This window comes from Pseudophryne corroboree, chromosome 4 (genome assembly GCF_028390025.1).
Source record: "Pseudophryne corroboree isolate aPseCor3 chromosome 4, aPseCor3.hap2, whole genome shotgun sequence".
NCBI classification, from domain to species: domain Eukaryota; kingdom Metazoa; phylum Chordata; class Amphibia; order Anura; family Myobatrachidae; genus Pseudophryne; species Pseudophryne corroboree.
The window spans coordinates 313,682,815-313,697,323 of record NC_086447.1 but is presented as its reverse complement, the minus strand read 5'-3'; the positions used below and the strand labels follow the sequence as shown (position 1 = coordinate 313,697,323).

Sequence of the window (14,509 nt, the reverse complement as noted above, 5' to 3'; positions counted from 1 at the left end):
GGAGCTGATGTCCAGTAGCCAAGAAGCCAATCCATCCTGCACGCAGGTGAGTTCACTTCTTCTCCCCTAAGTCCCTCGTTGCAGTGATCCTGTTGCCAGCAGGACTCACTGTAAAATAAAAAACCTAAGCTAAACTTTTCTAAGCAGCTCTTTAGGAGAGCCACCTAGATTGCACCCTTCTCGGCCGGGCACAAAAATCTAACTGGCTTGGAGGAGGGTCATAGGGGGAGGAGCCAGTGCACACCACCTGATCGGAAAGCTTTACTTTTGTGCCCTGTCTCCTGCGGAGCCGCTATTCCCCATGGTCCTTTCAGGAACCCCAGCATCCACTAGGACGATAGAGAAACCACTGGTAGTTTTTTCACACCCCACATAATACCCTTTTTTGTGGTACTTGTAGTGTCAGAAATGTTCAATGCCTCCTTCATTGCCGTGATCATGTAACGTGTGGCCCTACTGGACATTACGTTTGTCTCGTCACCGTCGACACTGGATTCAGTATCCGTGTCAGGGTCTGTGTCGACCATCTGAGGTAACGGGCGTTTTAGCGCCCCTGACGGTGTCTGAGACGCTTGAACAGGCACTAATTGATTTGTCGGCTGTCTCATGTCGTCAACAGTTTTTTGCAAAGTGCTGACATTGTCACGTAATTCTTTAATTACTACCATCCAGTCAGGTGTCGACTCCCTAGGGGGTGACATCACTAACACAGGCAATTGCTCTGCTTCCACATCATTTTCCTCCTCATACATGTCGACACAATCGTACCGACACCCAGCACACACACAGGGAATGCTCTGATAGAGGACAGGACCCCACTAGCCCTTTGGGGAGACAGAGGGAGAGTTTGCCAGCACACACCAGAGCGCTATATATATACAGGGATAACCTTACATAAGTGTTACTCCCTGTTATAGCTGCTGTATTTATATATTAGCTGCCAATAGTGCCCCCCTCTCTGTTTTACCCTGTTTCTGTAGTGCAGGACTGCAGGGGAGAGTCAGGGAGCCGTCCTTCCAGCGGAGCTGTGAAAGAAAATGGCGCTTGTGTGCTGAGGAGAAAGGCTCCGCCCCCTTCACGGCAGCCTTTTCTCCCGCTTTTTTCAGGAAACTGGCAGGGGATAAATGCATCCATATAGCCCAGGAGCTATATGTGATGCATTTTTTTTAGCCATATAAGGTTTTTATATCGTTTTTATTGCGTCTCAGGGCGCTCCCCCCCCAGCGCCCTGCACCCTCAGTGACCGGAGTGTGAAGTGTGCTGAGAGCAATGGCGCACAGCTGCAGTGCTGTGCGCTACCTTATTTGAAGACAGGAACGTCTTCTGCCGCCGCTTTCTCCGGACCTCTTCGCTCTTCTGGCTCTGTAAGGGGGCCGGCGGCGCGGCTCCGGGACCCATCCAGGCTGAACCTGTGATCGTCCCTCTGGAGCTAATGTCCAGTAGCCAAGAAGCCCAATCCACTCTGCAGTCAGGTGAGTTCGCTTCTTCTCCCCTTAGTCCCACGATGCAGTGAGCCTGTTGCCAGCAGGACTCACTGAAAATAAAAAACCTATTTAAACTTTTACTTCTAAGCAGCTCAGGAGAGCCACCTAGCTTGCACCCTTCTCGTTCGGGCACAAAAATCTAACTGAGGCTTGGAGGAGGGTCATAGGGGGAGGAGCCAGTGCACACCAGCTAGTCTAAAGCTTTTACTTTTTGTGCCCAGTCTCCTGCGGAGCCGCTATTCCCCATGGTCCTTACGGAGTTCCCAGCATCCACTAGGACGTCAGAGAAATACGTAATACAGTATATCTTTGTGAAAATCCTATATTAGATAACACCTGACGCACCAAGCCCCCTCAGGTTATGAAATATAAGGATAGGAAGTTGAGTGAAAGACACGAAATGGACACCACTCAGCTATCAAATGCACACACAGAAGGTCACAGTTTGTACAATGCAGAGGTTATTACTGACAATAATACTGCACTGGACTAGCTTACACAGCTATATAACAGTAGATATAACAGTACACAGTAAGAACTGGATGTATATCACAGGGTAATTGTACTATAAAACCCTGACTAAATGCACTCTTTCTTAACTATCACTGTCTAAAAAGGCATGTAGAAGACATAAGTGTCATGTAAAGGCACAGTGCTGACAACCAGGCGGCTTTACATAGGAGGATTTGCCCAAGCAGTCCCAGGAACAGTGAGCAGAGGGATAATGGCGCCGCAGACACTGACTGGGATTGAGGAAAAGACAGATATGCAGCTCCAGGGTGGGAACACTTGCTAGAAATGGCGCCCTGGGGCTGGGGGAGGGGCTTCAGGTCTAAGCCTTATCCCCTCTGCTGGCAAAACCACCGGGTACTGTGGGCGATATAAGAAGTGGTTTAGAGAGAAAACCCGACCTGCGCCCATGCCCTGGTGATATAGTGGGATCGCCTGTACTGCCAGTGTCCACCGCCAGCGCATGCAGCCCGCCTCCCCACTGACCGCCCTGAATCGCGATAAAGACCGGGTCCCGCGAGCGGGACCCACTTACCACCTCCCGAAGCGCGGCCACGCCATCCTGGAGAGCCTCAGCCGTGTGTGTCTAACATGAAGAAAACCAGAGCCTCCGCTGTAGGTACCCGGCAACCAGGGCTCGGGAGTGTAGAGCGCCGCTGGGGAGAGCTGGAGCAGTGAATGTCACAAGACATTTACCACCGCTGCTGCCCTTGAAGTCTTTACTTTTTACTTCATAAAAAGCTTTTCTCAGGGCTGCTTGGAGCAGCCCCTCTGTTAAGTGCCTGCTTACTGCAGCACCAACTTACAAAACTGAGCTCCTGTGCTGGGAGGCGAGGTGATATAGGAGGCGGCGCTGTGCATTCTGGGAACAGTCAAAGCTTTGAGTCTGTTGGTGCCTCTGATCAAGATCCTACTCTACACCCCATTGTCCAGACTTGTGGAGCCCAGTGTACCCCGCAGCAGAAACATCAAAAACGTTAGAGAGATAAAGTGGAGAAGTTGCCCATAGCAACCAATCACTGACTATTTATAGAGACTGTGCTAGATGTTAGCTAGAAGCTGATTGGTAAAGGTCTCCATTTCATCTAAGGTTTTAAAAATCTGCTGTGCTTCTACGTAGAGCTAGGACACTTAGGGAACAGTGCTTTCAAACATATATTGTGTAGAACGAGACACCATGGGGTATTTGCAGGTACATTTTATAGCATGTGGTAATGTTACAGACCCTTTGTAAGATGGGGTAAGTTGAGAAGTGTAGTCATTTGTATGTTGTTCCACATCCATTATGTGGGAGACACAAACTTACCGGCCTGATATCAATGTCACACATTCCAACACTAGTGGTGACAACATGACTGACACCAAGCATAGTGTTACCAGACAACCCCTGCAGCAAGAAGAGAAAAAATAAAAAGTGTACATTTATAAACACACTGATAACTTGTTTGCTACAGGTACAACATACATTTAAACACAAGGCAGCAATGTTCACTTGAACCATACTTAAAACTCACCATAAACCAAAGCAGGTCCTAGGCATAGGCAAAGTAGACAAATGCCTAAGGCATTTGCAGTGCCTAGGGCATGCACCCCAAGCCCAGAGCCAGTTCAAAGTTCACAGCTGGCAACAAACCGGAAGCTCCGGACTCCAATTAACTGAGCTGCCGGATAGTGTCCCCTCCCTTCCTCATCCTCTATCGCCACACCCAGCCCTGTGTGTATGTGGAATGGTCCAGCTGTGCCCTAGGTCAGATGACCCTTGTGGCGCAGAGTAGTGTGCCGACGCTGCTGCGTAGGTGCCAGAGGAACGGGACACTGCAGCACTCCCTCCTGTGAGAGGCTGCTGCTGTCAAATGGAACGGGCAACGGCGGCCGGGACCCAGGAGCTGCGGAAAGGTGAGATTCTTGTTTCCTTCCTCTCCTTTCCTGCCCTACTTCCCACTACTGCTCTCATCCTGACCCCTGCATCGCACACTACTTCTCCCAGCTTGTCCCCTTACCACACTACCACTACCCCAGCCTGCCCACTGCTTCCCACTATTACCACTCCCGGGCTGGTCCCCTTTCAGCCTGCCCCCTACCACTATTACTCCCAGCCAGCCCCCTGCTGCTCTCCAGGCCTCACTGTACAGTACTCACCCTAACAACCACCCCCGCTTCTGGCACATCTGCAATCCTCACTAACCCCTGGCCTCCAGAACATGCCCCCCTGATCTCCTAGATATACAGTATCCCCACCCCCCAGGGACATACATACCACACAATACCCTGCCGACCCCCTGTCCCAGCTACATACACTGTCCATGCTACCTCAAGGCCTCCTAGATCCAGTACCCCCAAACCCAGGGACATATTTTCCATCTTTTTTTTTTTTTTTTTTCTCATTGTGGAGGCCAATGTGTTTTTATATTATTCCTGTGGGGGCTAATATTTAATGTTTTTTTATTTATTTCCCTATTGGGGCCACCGAAACGTATTGTTTTCTGTTGGGGCCAGTTTTTCCCCCCTGGGGGCGGCACTTATTTTTCTGTGGAGGACACTTATTTTTTTCCTGTACAGTCAAATGTTTTGATTTTTTTTTCCTATCAAGGGTCAGTGGGTTTGTTTTTTCCTGTTGGGGATAATGTATTTGTGTACCACCCATGTGTTCATACAGAGTTGCAGTACAGATTCAACTGCATCAAAAAAACGCAGGGAAGGCAGCAACTGCATGCAACTCGGAATCAGACCCTATCAGTAGGGATCCTGTCCTTGACAGACCCCACCTCCTCAGCAGATCCCGCTCCCATTAGGGCTCCTTCCATAAATATCCCGGGCTGGTTTCCCATCCCAATCCGCCCCTAGCTGATGTAATCTGTGCTGGGACTGGGGGTCAGAGGTGGAACTAGCAGCGTTGGTAGGGGGCACAAGCCAAAATCTTGCCTAGGGCATCAAATTGGTTAGGGCCGGCTCTGCATAAAACACTAAGGGGTGGGGGGCGTGGCCTGGCACTGGAGGTGAGCAGTTGTAGCATCCATCAGCTCCTGCTTTTCATCTAATTAATATACCTTCCTGGCCTGTTTCAACCTTACCCTATGCCTGATTCATCCTCCCCACTCCTTCCTCTACCCCCTACTACTGCCCACTTCCATCGGAGACGCCGGGGAAGCTCCTGCGGAACGAGGCCTGCTCGCCAGTCTAAAGCCGGGGCCTAAATTTCTGTTGCTGGCCCACCAGACCGCCCGGACGCTCCGTGCGAGCTGAGGGCGGACCTGTCCTGCTTACCGCTCAGTGCCTCGGCATCCTATCCACCCGAGGAGGCCCTGGAGGATTCACAGCTGAAGGCCTTGCATCCGTAGCCCGGAGGATTGGGCTTCATTCCGCACCCCCCTGCAGCCCACAACAACCTGCGGCCATCTTACCGCACCACTGCTAACAGAGGCCCGGAGCTTGGGACGGAGGGAGACGGGAGCCGCACTGACCAGACGGCCGCTCCACAGTGCGGTGAGGAACTCTCCCCTACCTCCTGCCGGCCGGATCGCTGCCTCCCCCTGCGCCTAGACCCGTACGGCTACCCGCGCCGCGGATGCGGCTTGAGGCCCGCAGCTGCTGCTGACACCACGGCTCTGATCTCCCGGCCGCCCCCGCCGCAGATGTTATAAAGGCACGGAAGCCAGGGCTGGCATATAGGCTGCTGCAGACCCTTCTCTCACCCCATAGGCGGCTGGAATTGTATGCTGCAGCACCCATACCCTGCTCACACCCCATGACTGGTTTCCACTCAAGGTAGTTGGTCGTCTATGTGTGTACCCCCCTTGCCAGCATTCACCCTCCTCATTGCCCTTTACTGCCAGCTGGCCAGATATAGGAGGCTCTCCCTACACCACCAGTGGCCTCACTGTGTATTGTTCTGTGCTAATCTACAGGCACCTTACTCTGATATTAATTAATGGCGTGCTAGTGCCATTCCACTGGGAGTCACCATGCTGTAGGCACTTCGCGGCGTACTGAGCAGCACTAAGCGTATGGCCGCGCCATCACATGCTATCATTTAACCACCTGTCCTCCTTTAAGCATGGTCAGATCCGGGAGAAAGAAAAGTAATACGACACAACCTAGGGAGACCGTGTCCCAGCCAGGAATGAGATCGTTCTTACAACCCACTCCCGCTGCGCTTTCTGGAGATCTCTCCCCCTCAAGCCCTTCCTCCTGTCAATCCGTCTCTCCTGCCTCCCCATTAGCGATGGAGCACCCTGCCCCACACGTCCACAGCGACACCGCTCTTCAAGACATCCTGCAGTTTATGAAAACGCTTCCAACTTAACAGGACCTCCAAGACACCATGCGTAGAGAGCTTGCATTTATCAAACATGATATCTCGCAGCTTTCAGATAGAGTGTCCACACTAGAGGACCATCGTGACTCTGCGGATGCCTTTCTGGGGTCCCTAACGGATGTCATTAAAGCTCAATCTGAGGAAATCCGGTCGCTGCGGACTCGTGTGTTGGATTTGGACAATAGAGATAGGAGGAACAATGTCCGGGTGAGAGGTATCCCAGAAGACGTCCCCCAGACAGGCCTAGTTGATGCCCTGACGAAAATATTCCACGCAGTTTTGGATAAAGACCCGGCTCCCGCCATAGTCTTTGACAGGGCTCACCGCGCCCTCAAACCGAGGGGGCTCCCCTCTGACCGGCCCCGGGATGTTATATGTCGATTGCACTACTACGCTCAGAAAGAGGAAATTATGAGCAAAGTGCGCCGCATAGATGACCTGGACTTTAATGGTAACCCAATCTCCATCTTCCAGGGTCTCTCCTGGCATACGCTTCAACAAAGAAAGATCCTCCGTCCCCTTACAGAAGAACTCCGCAAGCGACAACTGAAGTACCGATGGGGTTTCCCTTTCAGCCTACAGGTATCTGCTTCGGGGAAGATACACACCCTGTAAACTCCCTCCGATCTCCCCACTTTCTGCTCCGTTCTCAGTCTCCCACCTCTGAAGATCCCGGATTGGGACTTCATTCTCCCGGATCTACACCCACCCCAACCTGCGGGGAATGGAGCACCATGGCAAGTTGTAACTAATTCTCAGAAGAAAGCTTCAAAAACCCTGCCCGCGTGCCAGGACTCTTCCACTACCTGAAGAAACTGTTCGTCACTGCCCTGTAAACCAGACCTCCTTGCTTTATGCAGGAGGCTTGCATGTTCCAGCTGTGGCACGCCGGGTGCGACACGTTCTGTATGGCCTCGCGCCACTACTGCTCCGCTTCACTGTGTCCCCCCCGGTTTTGCCAACAGACCTGGAGTAGAGTGTTGTGACTATATTAGTGATTAGTTAGATGTTGCTGCCGATTCTTACTAATGTTTGCTTGGTTTTAAAATGGTTATACTAGATATAGTGCCTGTGGGGGTGACTCCCTTGCCCCAGTCCCGCACACGGCCGCTGTGCCCTATGGGGAAGCTGGTATACATACTTACCTGCTCTCCCATTGCGGGTGTTTATTTGTTTATGATGTTCCTATTCTCTGTGTCCTACTCTTCTTCCTTTCTCTCTCTTCTGTATTGTTTTTTTTTTTTTTTTTTTTTTGGTGACCACCGGTCCGAGTCTCTTGCTATCCTGTGCTGTGAAACGATTTGATGTCTGCCCCGGGTACACTTAAATTTGCCTCAATTAAATGCTAAAGGTCTTAACATCGCTGAAAAGAGGTCCCATTTGTTTCGGACACTGCGGTCAGACGGGGTAGATGTGGCCCTGATTCAGGAGACGCACTTTAAGATTTCTGCTCGCAGACCTACGTTAATAAGTCATAGCTTTCCCCTCGCTTTCTACTCCAATAATCCCGAAAGTAAGTCTAAAGGGGTTGCTATACTTTTCTCTAAAGCTCTACAAGTGACTGATGTCTGTCCATAAATTAGTTCCTGGGAGATTGCTGGTGGTCCAATGCAATATATTTTCTCAGGCGTACACTCTCATAGCACTCTATGCTCCAAACCAGGGCCAACTGTCCTTCTTCCGGTCCCAAATTCCCCGACTAGACGCCCTTATGACGGGTATTGTTGTTTTGGGAGGTGACTTAAACTGGTCCATGGACCCCACCATTGACACGTCCCCGCCAGCCCCTAAATTCTCTGCACAAAAACAGACAGGTTAGGAAGGTCTTTCATGAACTTCAATTAGCTGACTCTTGGAGAGTCACACATCCCGCTGACAGATTTCTCATTCTTCTCACACCCACATCAGGTCTATTCACGCCTAGACTATTTGTTTTTGAGCCATAGACACCTCCCCTTATTAGTGGACGCCTCTATTGGCTCCATTACTTGGTCGGACCATGCCCCGGTATTCCTATCTCTCTCGGCCCCCTCCCGATCCCCCGGCCCTTGGACCTGGCGCCTTAATGAATCCCTCTTACACGATGAGTATTGCAAATCAGAACTAGACAAGGCGTTATCAGAGTACTTTGTTATTAACGATACGGGGGATCTATCCAAAATCACTGTCTGGGAGGCCCACAAATGTGTCATAAGAGGTAAATTGATCCAGTTAGGCTCCTTCGTGAAGAAGAATAGAGTGGCCTTAATCACCGCTTTGTTACATAAAATCCACTCTCTGGAGGCCCGCCATAAATCCTCCCTGTCTCCCGCCGATTTGGCGGAGCTGTCCGAAGCCCGGATACACCTCCGGACAACCCTCAATAATAAAACCCAAGCCTCTCTCCGTAAATGTAACAGCAAATATTATAAATGGGGAAATAAGCCAGGACGCTTGCTAGCACAGGCACACTTAGATCCCAGAGAATGGCCTCTTTTATTCCCTCTATGAAAAATAGTGCGGGCTCGGTTTGCTTTAAGTCACCGGAGATAGCAGAGAGTTTTAAAAACTACTATACTACCTTATATAACCTAGGTGACCCTTCTCCGGCCCACGATTCCCTTTCTAATATGTTGAGAGCCAGGAAATACTTAGCTAAGGTGGCATTCCCGCAGTTGCCACTCTCCGCCCGTGACTCCCTAGTAGCTCCCTTCACCCTAACTGAAGTGGAACAGGTTATCTCTTCCACACCCCTTCGTAAAAGCCCAGGCCCGGACGGTTTTACTGCCACCTATTATAAGACATTTAAGGAGACTCTAGCCCCCAGATTGTTACAGGCCTTTAATTCCATCTCCGCATATACACACTTCACACGTCAGTCTCTAGAGGCTCAGATCACTGTGATTCCTAAACAGGGGAAGGACCCCTCAGTGTGCTCCAGCTACAGGCCCATTTCTTTGCTCAATGTGGATCTCAAACTTTTTGCGAAATTGATGGCTCTGAGGTTGAACGAGTTTCTCCCATCACTCATTCACAGTGACCAGGTGGGCTTTGTTCTGGGCCGAGAAGCAAAAGATAATACGACAAAGATACTCAACCTTATACATCTGGCCTCTAGCAGCAGGACATCTTCTGTCCTGCTATCTACAGATGCCGAAAAGGCCTTCGATAGAGTCAATTGGGACTTCATGAGGGCGGTGCTGGAGCACATTGGGTTGGTCCACAAGCCCTCCATAGAATATCATCACTCTACACACAGCCATCGGCTAGAGTGCGGGTTAATGGGATCCTTTCTGATAATTTCTCTATAAGCAATGGAACGAGACAGGGCTGTCCTTTGTCCCCCCTGATCTTCGTTCTATGTATCGAAGCCTTGGCCAGAGCTGTTAGAGCGAATTACTGTATTAAGGGGCTTCAAGTAGGCAACATGGAATATAAACTTGCTCTGTTCGCAGATGATCTGCTGACAGTTGTCACCCACTCACTCCCCCACCTGATGTGTGAGCTGGACATTTTCAGCTCACTTTCAGGTTTTAAAGTCAACACGTCCAAATCCTATGCCCTCCATATTTCAATCCCTCCACCGATTTTAACTGTCTTGAAATCCACTTTCCCATTTATATGGAGAGATTCCCACATCACGTATCTAGGAGTCCAACCTTCCAGCGACCTATCGCGTCTGATGTCTCTAAACTTCCTCCCTATTATCCAGGCCATTAGAAACGACTACTGCAGATGGCAACACCACAATCTTTCATGGCTAGGCAGAATCAATGTTGTAAAAATGAACACACTACTCAAGTTGCTCTATCTCCTCCAGACCTTACCGATTCAGATCCCAGACTCCTGGTTCCAGACTATAAGATCCTTAATCCAACAATTCATTTGGCGATGTAAGAGGTCTAGAATTGGTAGAACCATTCTGACTCGCCCGCCTAAAAAGGGTGGGTTTCTACTCCCAGATATCAAAACCTATTATCATGCAATCCTCCTGAACAGGGTCTTGGACTGGACCAGGAGTCGGGAGGTGAAACAGTGGGTGGTTTTAGAGGGCCTGTGTGTCCAGATGTACCCCGAAATTTTCCCTTGGCTCCCGACCTTACCCAAACTCCCGCTCCCTCACCCGACTGTTTCCCCTACGCTCTCCTTCTGGAGGGGGATGAGGCAACGACCGGCCCTTTCCTCTGTATTTGGCCCCCTTACTTCCTTTTTGAGCAACCCGGCTTTCCCACCTGGACTCTCCCTGGGTTATTAATCGAAACTGGGCGCTGGAGGGACTTTTTAGAGTAGGTCAGCTAGTTCAACCATCAGGGGTTAAGCAATTCTCGGATATTCGGGCAAAATGGGAGATTCCGCAGACTGACTTCTGGAAGTTCTTGCAAGTTCGGCACTTCCTATATACGGATAATATATACCGGCAAGCATCCCGGGAGCTGACCCCATTTGAAAAGATGTGTGTTGCGCCCCTGAACCCCTTACACACGGTATTCACCCTGTATAGACTCCTAAGTGCATTTGACTCCTTGGCCCCTCCTCCTTTCACCCAGAAATGGGAAAGAGACCTGAACATCTCACTCTCAGATAGGGAATGGGACTCTATCTTTCTTAAAGCCCATAGGAGTTCTATATGCATACAGGTCAGAGAAACGCAATATAAGATATTGATGAGATGGTACAGGCACCCTACCCTCCTCCACACTATTTCCCCATCTATCTCACCTGCCTGTTGGAGATGTCATAAAGACCTAGGCTCTTCGTTGCATATCAGGTGGACCTGTCCCCTTATTAAATCTTTTTGGGGGGGGGATGTAATTTCCATTTCTGGTATTATTATACATGCTCCTGTCCCCTCAGACCCGGCTTTTTGGCTACTGAACCACTCCACTACCCCTCTCTCTACCTATAGGTCATCACTATTAAGATACCTGGGCAATGCCGCCCGGGCAGTAATACCCGTTCTGTGGAGGTCCTCCAGCCCTCCTACATGTTGTACCTGGTTCTCCAGACTGGACTATTACATGAATATGGAAGATATATTACTGACCGCTGGGGATAGACTATCTGAGTTTGTTGCTACGTGGTTGCCTTGGATAGAGTATAAGACCTCCGAGTCATACAAGACCTATACCTCTTCTATGACATGAACTGAGAAGGGAGCCTAATGGCCAGGGGCCCTGGGCCTGAATATTTGAATATCTCTGTTCTTTCACATATCCTTCCCTCCTTTTCTTAGCATTCTCGGCTCGCTCACCTTTCTCTCTTATATTATTTTTCTCGTTCTGTGTCAGTTTTCTTCTAATGTTCTTTATTTTAAAATTGTTAGTGCAGACTTTGGAAATATTGACCACGCGGCCACACTTTCTTCATATTTCTGTACGCCACTATGTTTAGCCGTTTACTGTTGACATGTTCATACGTGTGTGTATACGTTGATGTAAGTCTGTACTCTCTTCAATAAAAAATACTCATACCAGCCACACCAATCACACCGTATAACTTGTGATAAACTTACCCAGTCAACAGTATGAACAACAACAGAGCATCAACAATGGATGCCAACATTACTTAACCCTTTATTAAGCAATAACTATATACACGTATTGCAGAAAGTCCGCACTTGGGACGGGCGCCCAGCATCCACTACGGACTACGAGAAATAGATTTACCGGTGAGTAAAATCTTATTTTCTCTAACGTCCTAGTGGATGCTGGGGACTCCATAAGGACCATGGGGATTATACCAAAGCTCCCAAACGGGCGGGAGAGTGCGGATGACTCTGCAGCACCGAATGGACAAACACAAGGTCCTCCTCAGCCAGGGTATCAAACTTGTAGAACTTAGCAAATGTGTTTGAACCCGACCAAGTAGCTGCTCGGCAAAGCTGTAATGCCGAGACCCCTCGGGCAGCCGCCCAAGAAGAGCCCACTTTCCTTGTGGAATGGGCTTTCACTGATTTTGGATGCGGCAATCCAGCTGCAGAATGAGCCTGCTGAATCGTGCTACAGATCCAGCGTGCAATAGCTTGCTTTGAAGCAGGAGCACCCAGCTTGTTGGATGCATACAGAATAAACAGCGAGTCAGTCTTCCTGACTCCAGCCGTCCTGGCTACATAGATCTTCAAAGCCCTGACTACATCAAGCAACTTGGAATCCTCCAAGTCACGAGTAGCCGCAGGCACCACAATAGGTTGGTTCAAATGAAAAGATGACACCACCTTCGGCAGAAATTGCGCACGAGTCCGTAATTCTGTCCTGTCCATATGAAAATAAGAATTTACTTACCGATAATTCTATTTCTCGGAGTCCGTAGTGGATGCTGGGGTTCCTGAAAGGACCATGGGGAATAGCGGCTCCGCAGGAGACAGGGCACAAAAAGTAAAGCTTTAGGATCAGGTGGTGTGCACTGGCTCCTCCCCCTATGACCCTCCTCCAAGCCTCAGTTAGGATACTGTGCCCGGACGAGCGTACACAATAAGGAAGGATTTTGAATCCCGGGTAAGACTCATACCAGCCACACCAATCACACTGTACAACCTGTGATCTGAACCCAGTTAACAGTATGATAACAGCGGAGCCTCTGAAAAGATGGCTCACAACAATAATAACCCGATTTTTGTAACTATGTACAAGTATTGCAGATAATCCGCACTTGGGATGGGCGCCCAGCATCCACTACGGACTCCGAGAAATAGAATTATCGGTAAGTAAATTCTTATTTTCTCTATCGTCCTAGTGGATGCTGGGGTTCCTGAAAGGACCATGGGGATTATACCAAAGCTCCCAAACGGGCGGGAGAGTGCGGATGACTCTGCAGCACCGAATGAGAGAACTCCAGGTCCTCCTTAGCCAGGGTATCAAATTTGTAGGATTTTACAAACGTGTTTGCCCCTGACTAAGTAGCCGCTCGGCAAAGTTGTAAAGCCGAGACCCCTCGGGCAGCCGCCCAAGATGAGCCCACCTTCCTTGTGGAATGGGCATTTACATATTTTGGCTGTGGCAGGCCTGCCACAGAATGTGCAAGCTGAATTGTATTACACATCCAACTAGCAATAGTCTGCTTAGAAGCAAGAGCACCCAGTTTGTTGGGTGCATACAGGATAACAGCTAGTCAGTTTTCCTGACTCCAGCCGTCCTGGAACCTATATTTTCAGGGCCCTGACAACATCTAGCAACTTGGAGTCCTCCAAGTCCTTAGTAGGCGCAAGGCACCACAATAAGCTGGTTCAGGTGAAACACTGACACCACCTTAGGGAGAGAACTGGGGACGAGTCCGCAGCTCTGCCCTGTCCGAATGGACAAACAGATATGGGCTTTTTTGAGAAAAAAACCACCAATTTGACACTCGCCTGGCCCAGGCCAGGGCCAAGAGCATGGTCACTTTTCATGTGAGATGCTTCAAATCCACAGATTTGACTGGTTTTAAACCAATGTGATTTGAGGAATCCCAGAACTACGTTGAGATCCCACAGTGCCACTGGAGGCACAAAAGGGGGTTGTATATGCAATACTCCCTTGACAAACTTCTGGACTTCAGGAACTGAAGCCAATTCTTTCTGGAAGAAAATCGACAGGGCCGAAATTTGAACCTTAATGGACCCCAATTTGAGGCCCATAGACACTCCTGTTTGCAGGAAATGCAGGAATCGACCGAGTTGAAATTTCTTCGTGGGGCCTTCCTGGCCTCACACCACGCAACATATTTTCGCCACATGTGGTGATAATGTTGTGCGGTCACCTCCTTCCTGGCTTTGACCAGGGTAGGAATGACCTCTTCCGGAATGCTTTTTTCCCTTAGGATCCGGCGTTCCACCGCCATGCCGTCAAACGCAGCTGCGGTAAATCTTGGAACAGACATGGTACTTGCTGAAGCAAGTCCCTTCTTAGCGGCAGAGGCCATAAGTCCTCTGTGAGCATCTCTTGAAGTTCCGGGTACCAAGTCCTTCTTGGCCAATCCGGAGCCATGAGTATAGTTCTTACTCCTCTACGTCTTATAATTCTCAGTACCTTAGGTATGAGAAGCAGAGGAGGGAACACATACACCGACTGGTACACCCACGGTGTTACCAGAACATCCACAGCCATTGCCTGAGGGTCTCTTGACCTGGCGCAATACCTGTCCCGTTTTTTGTTCAGACGGGACGCCATCATGTCCACCTTTGGTATTTCCCAACGGTTCACAATCATGTGGAAAACTTCCCGATGAAGTTTCCACTCTCCCGGGT

At 49.8% G+C, this 14,509-nt stretch overlaps 1 protein-coding gene across 1 annotated transcript in view; it reads right to left on the bottom strand.

Annotated features, from left to right (window-relative positions):
* The window catches only part of LOC134909439 (actin-like protein 6A), a 196,576-nt gene that overhangs the window by 29,795 nt on the left and 152,272 nt on the right, over window positions 1-14,509 (bottom strand). The window contains exon 11 of the mRNA XM_063916315.1: window positions 3,301-3,381. Within this exon, the coding sequence (XP_063772385.1) occupies window positions 3,301-3,381 (81 nt within the window). The remainder of the gene's footprint in view (window positions 1-3,300; window positions 3,382-14,509) is intronic.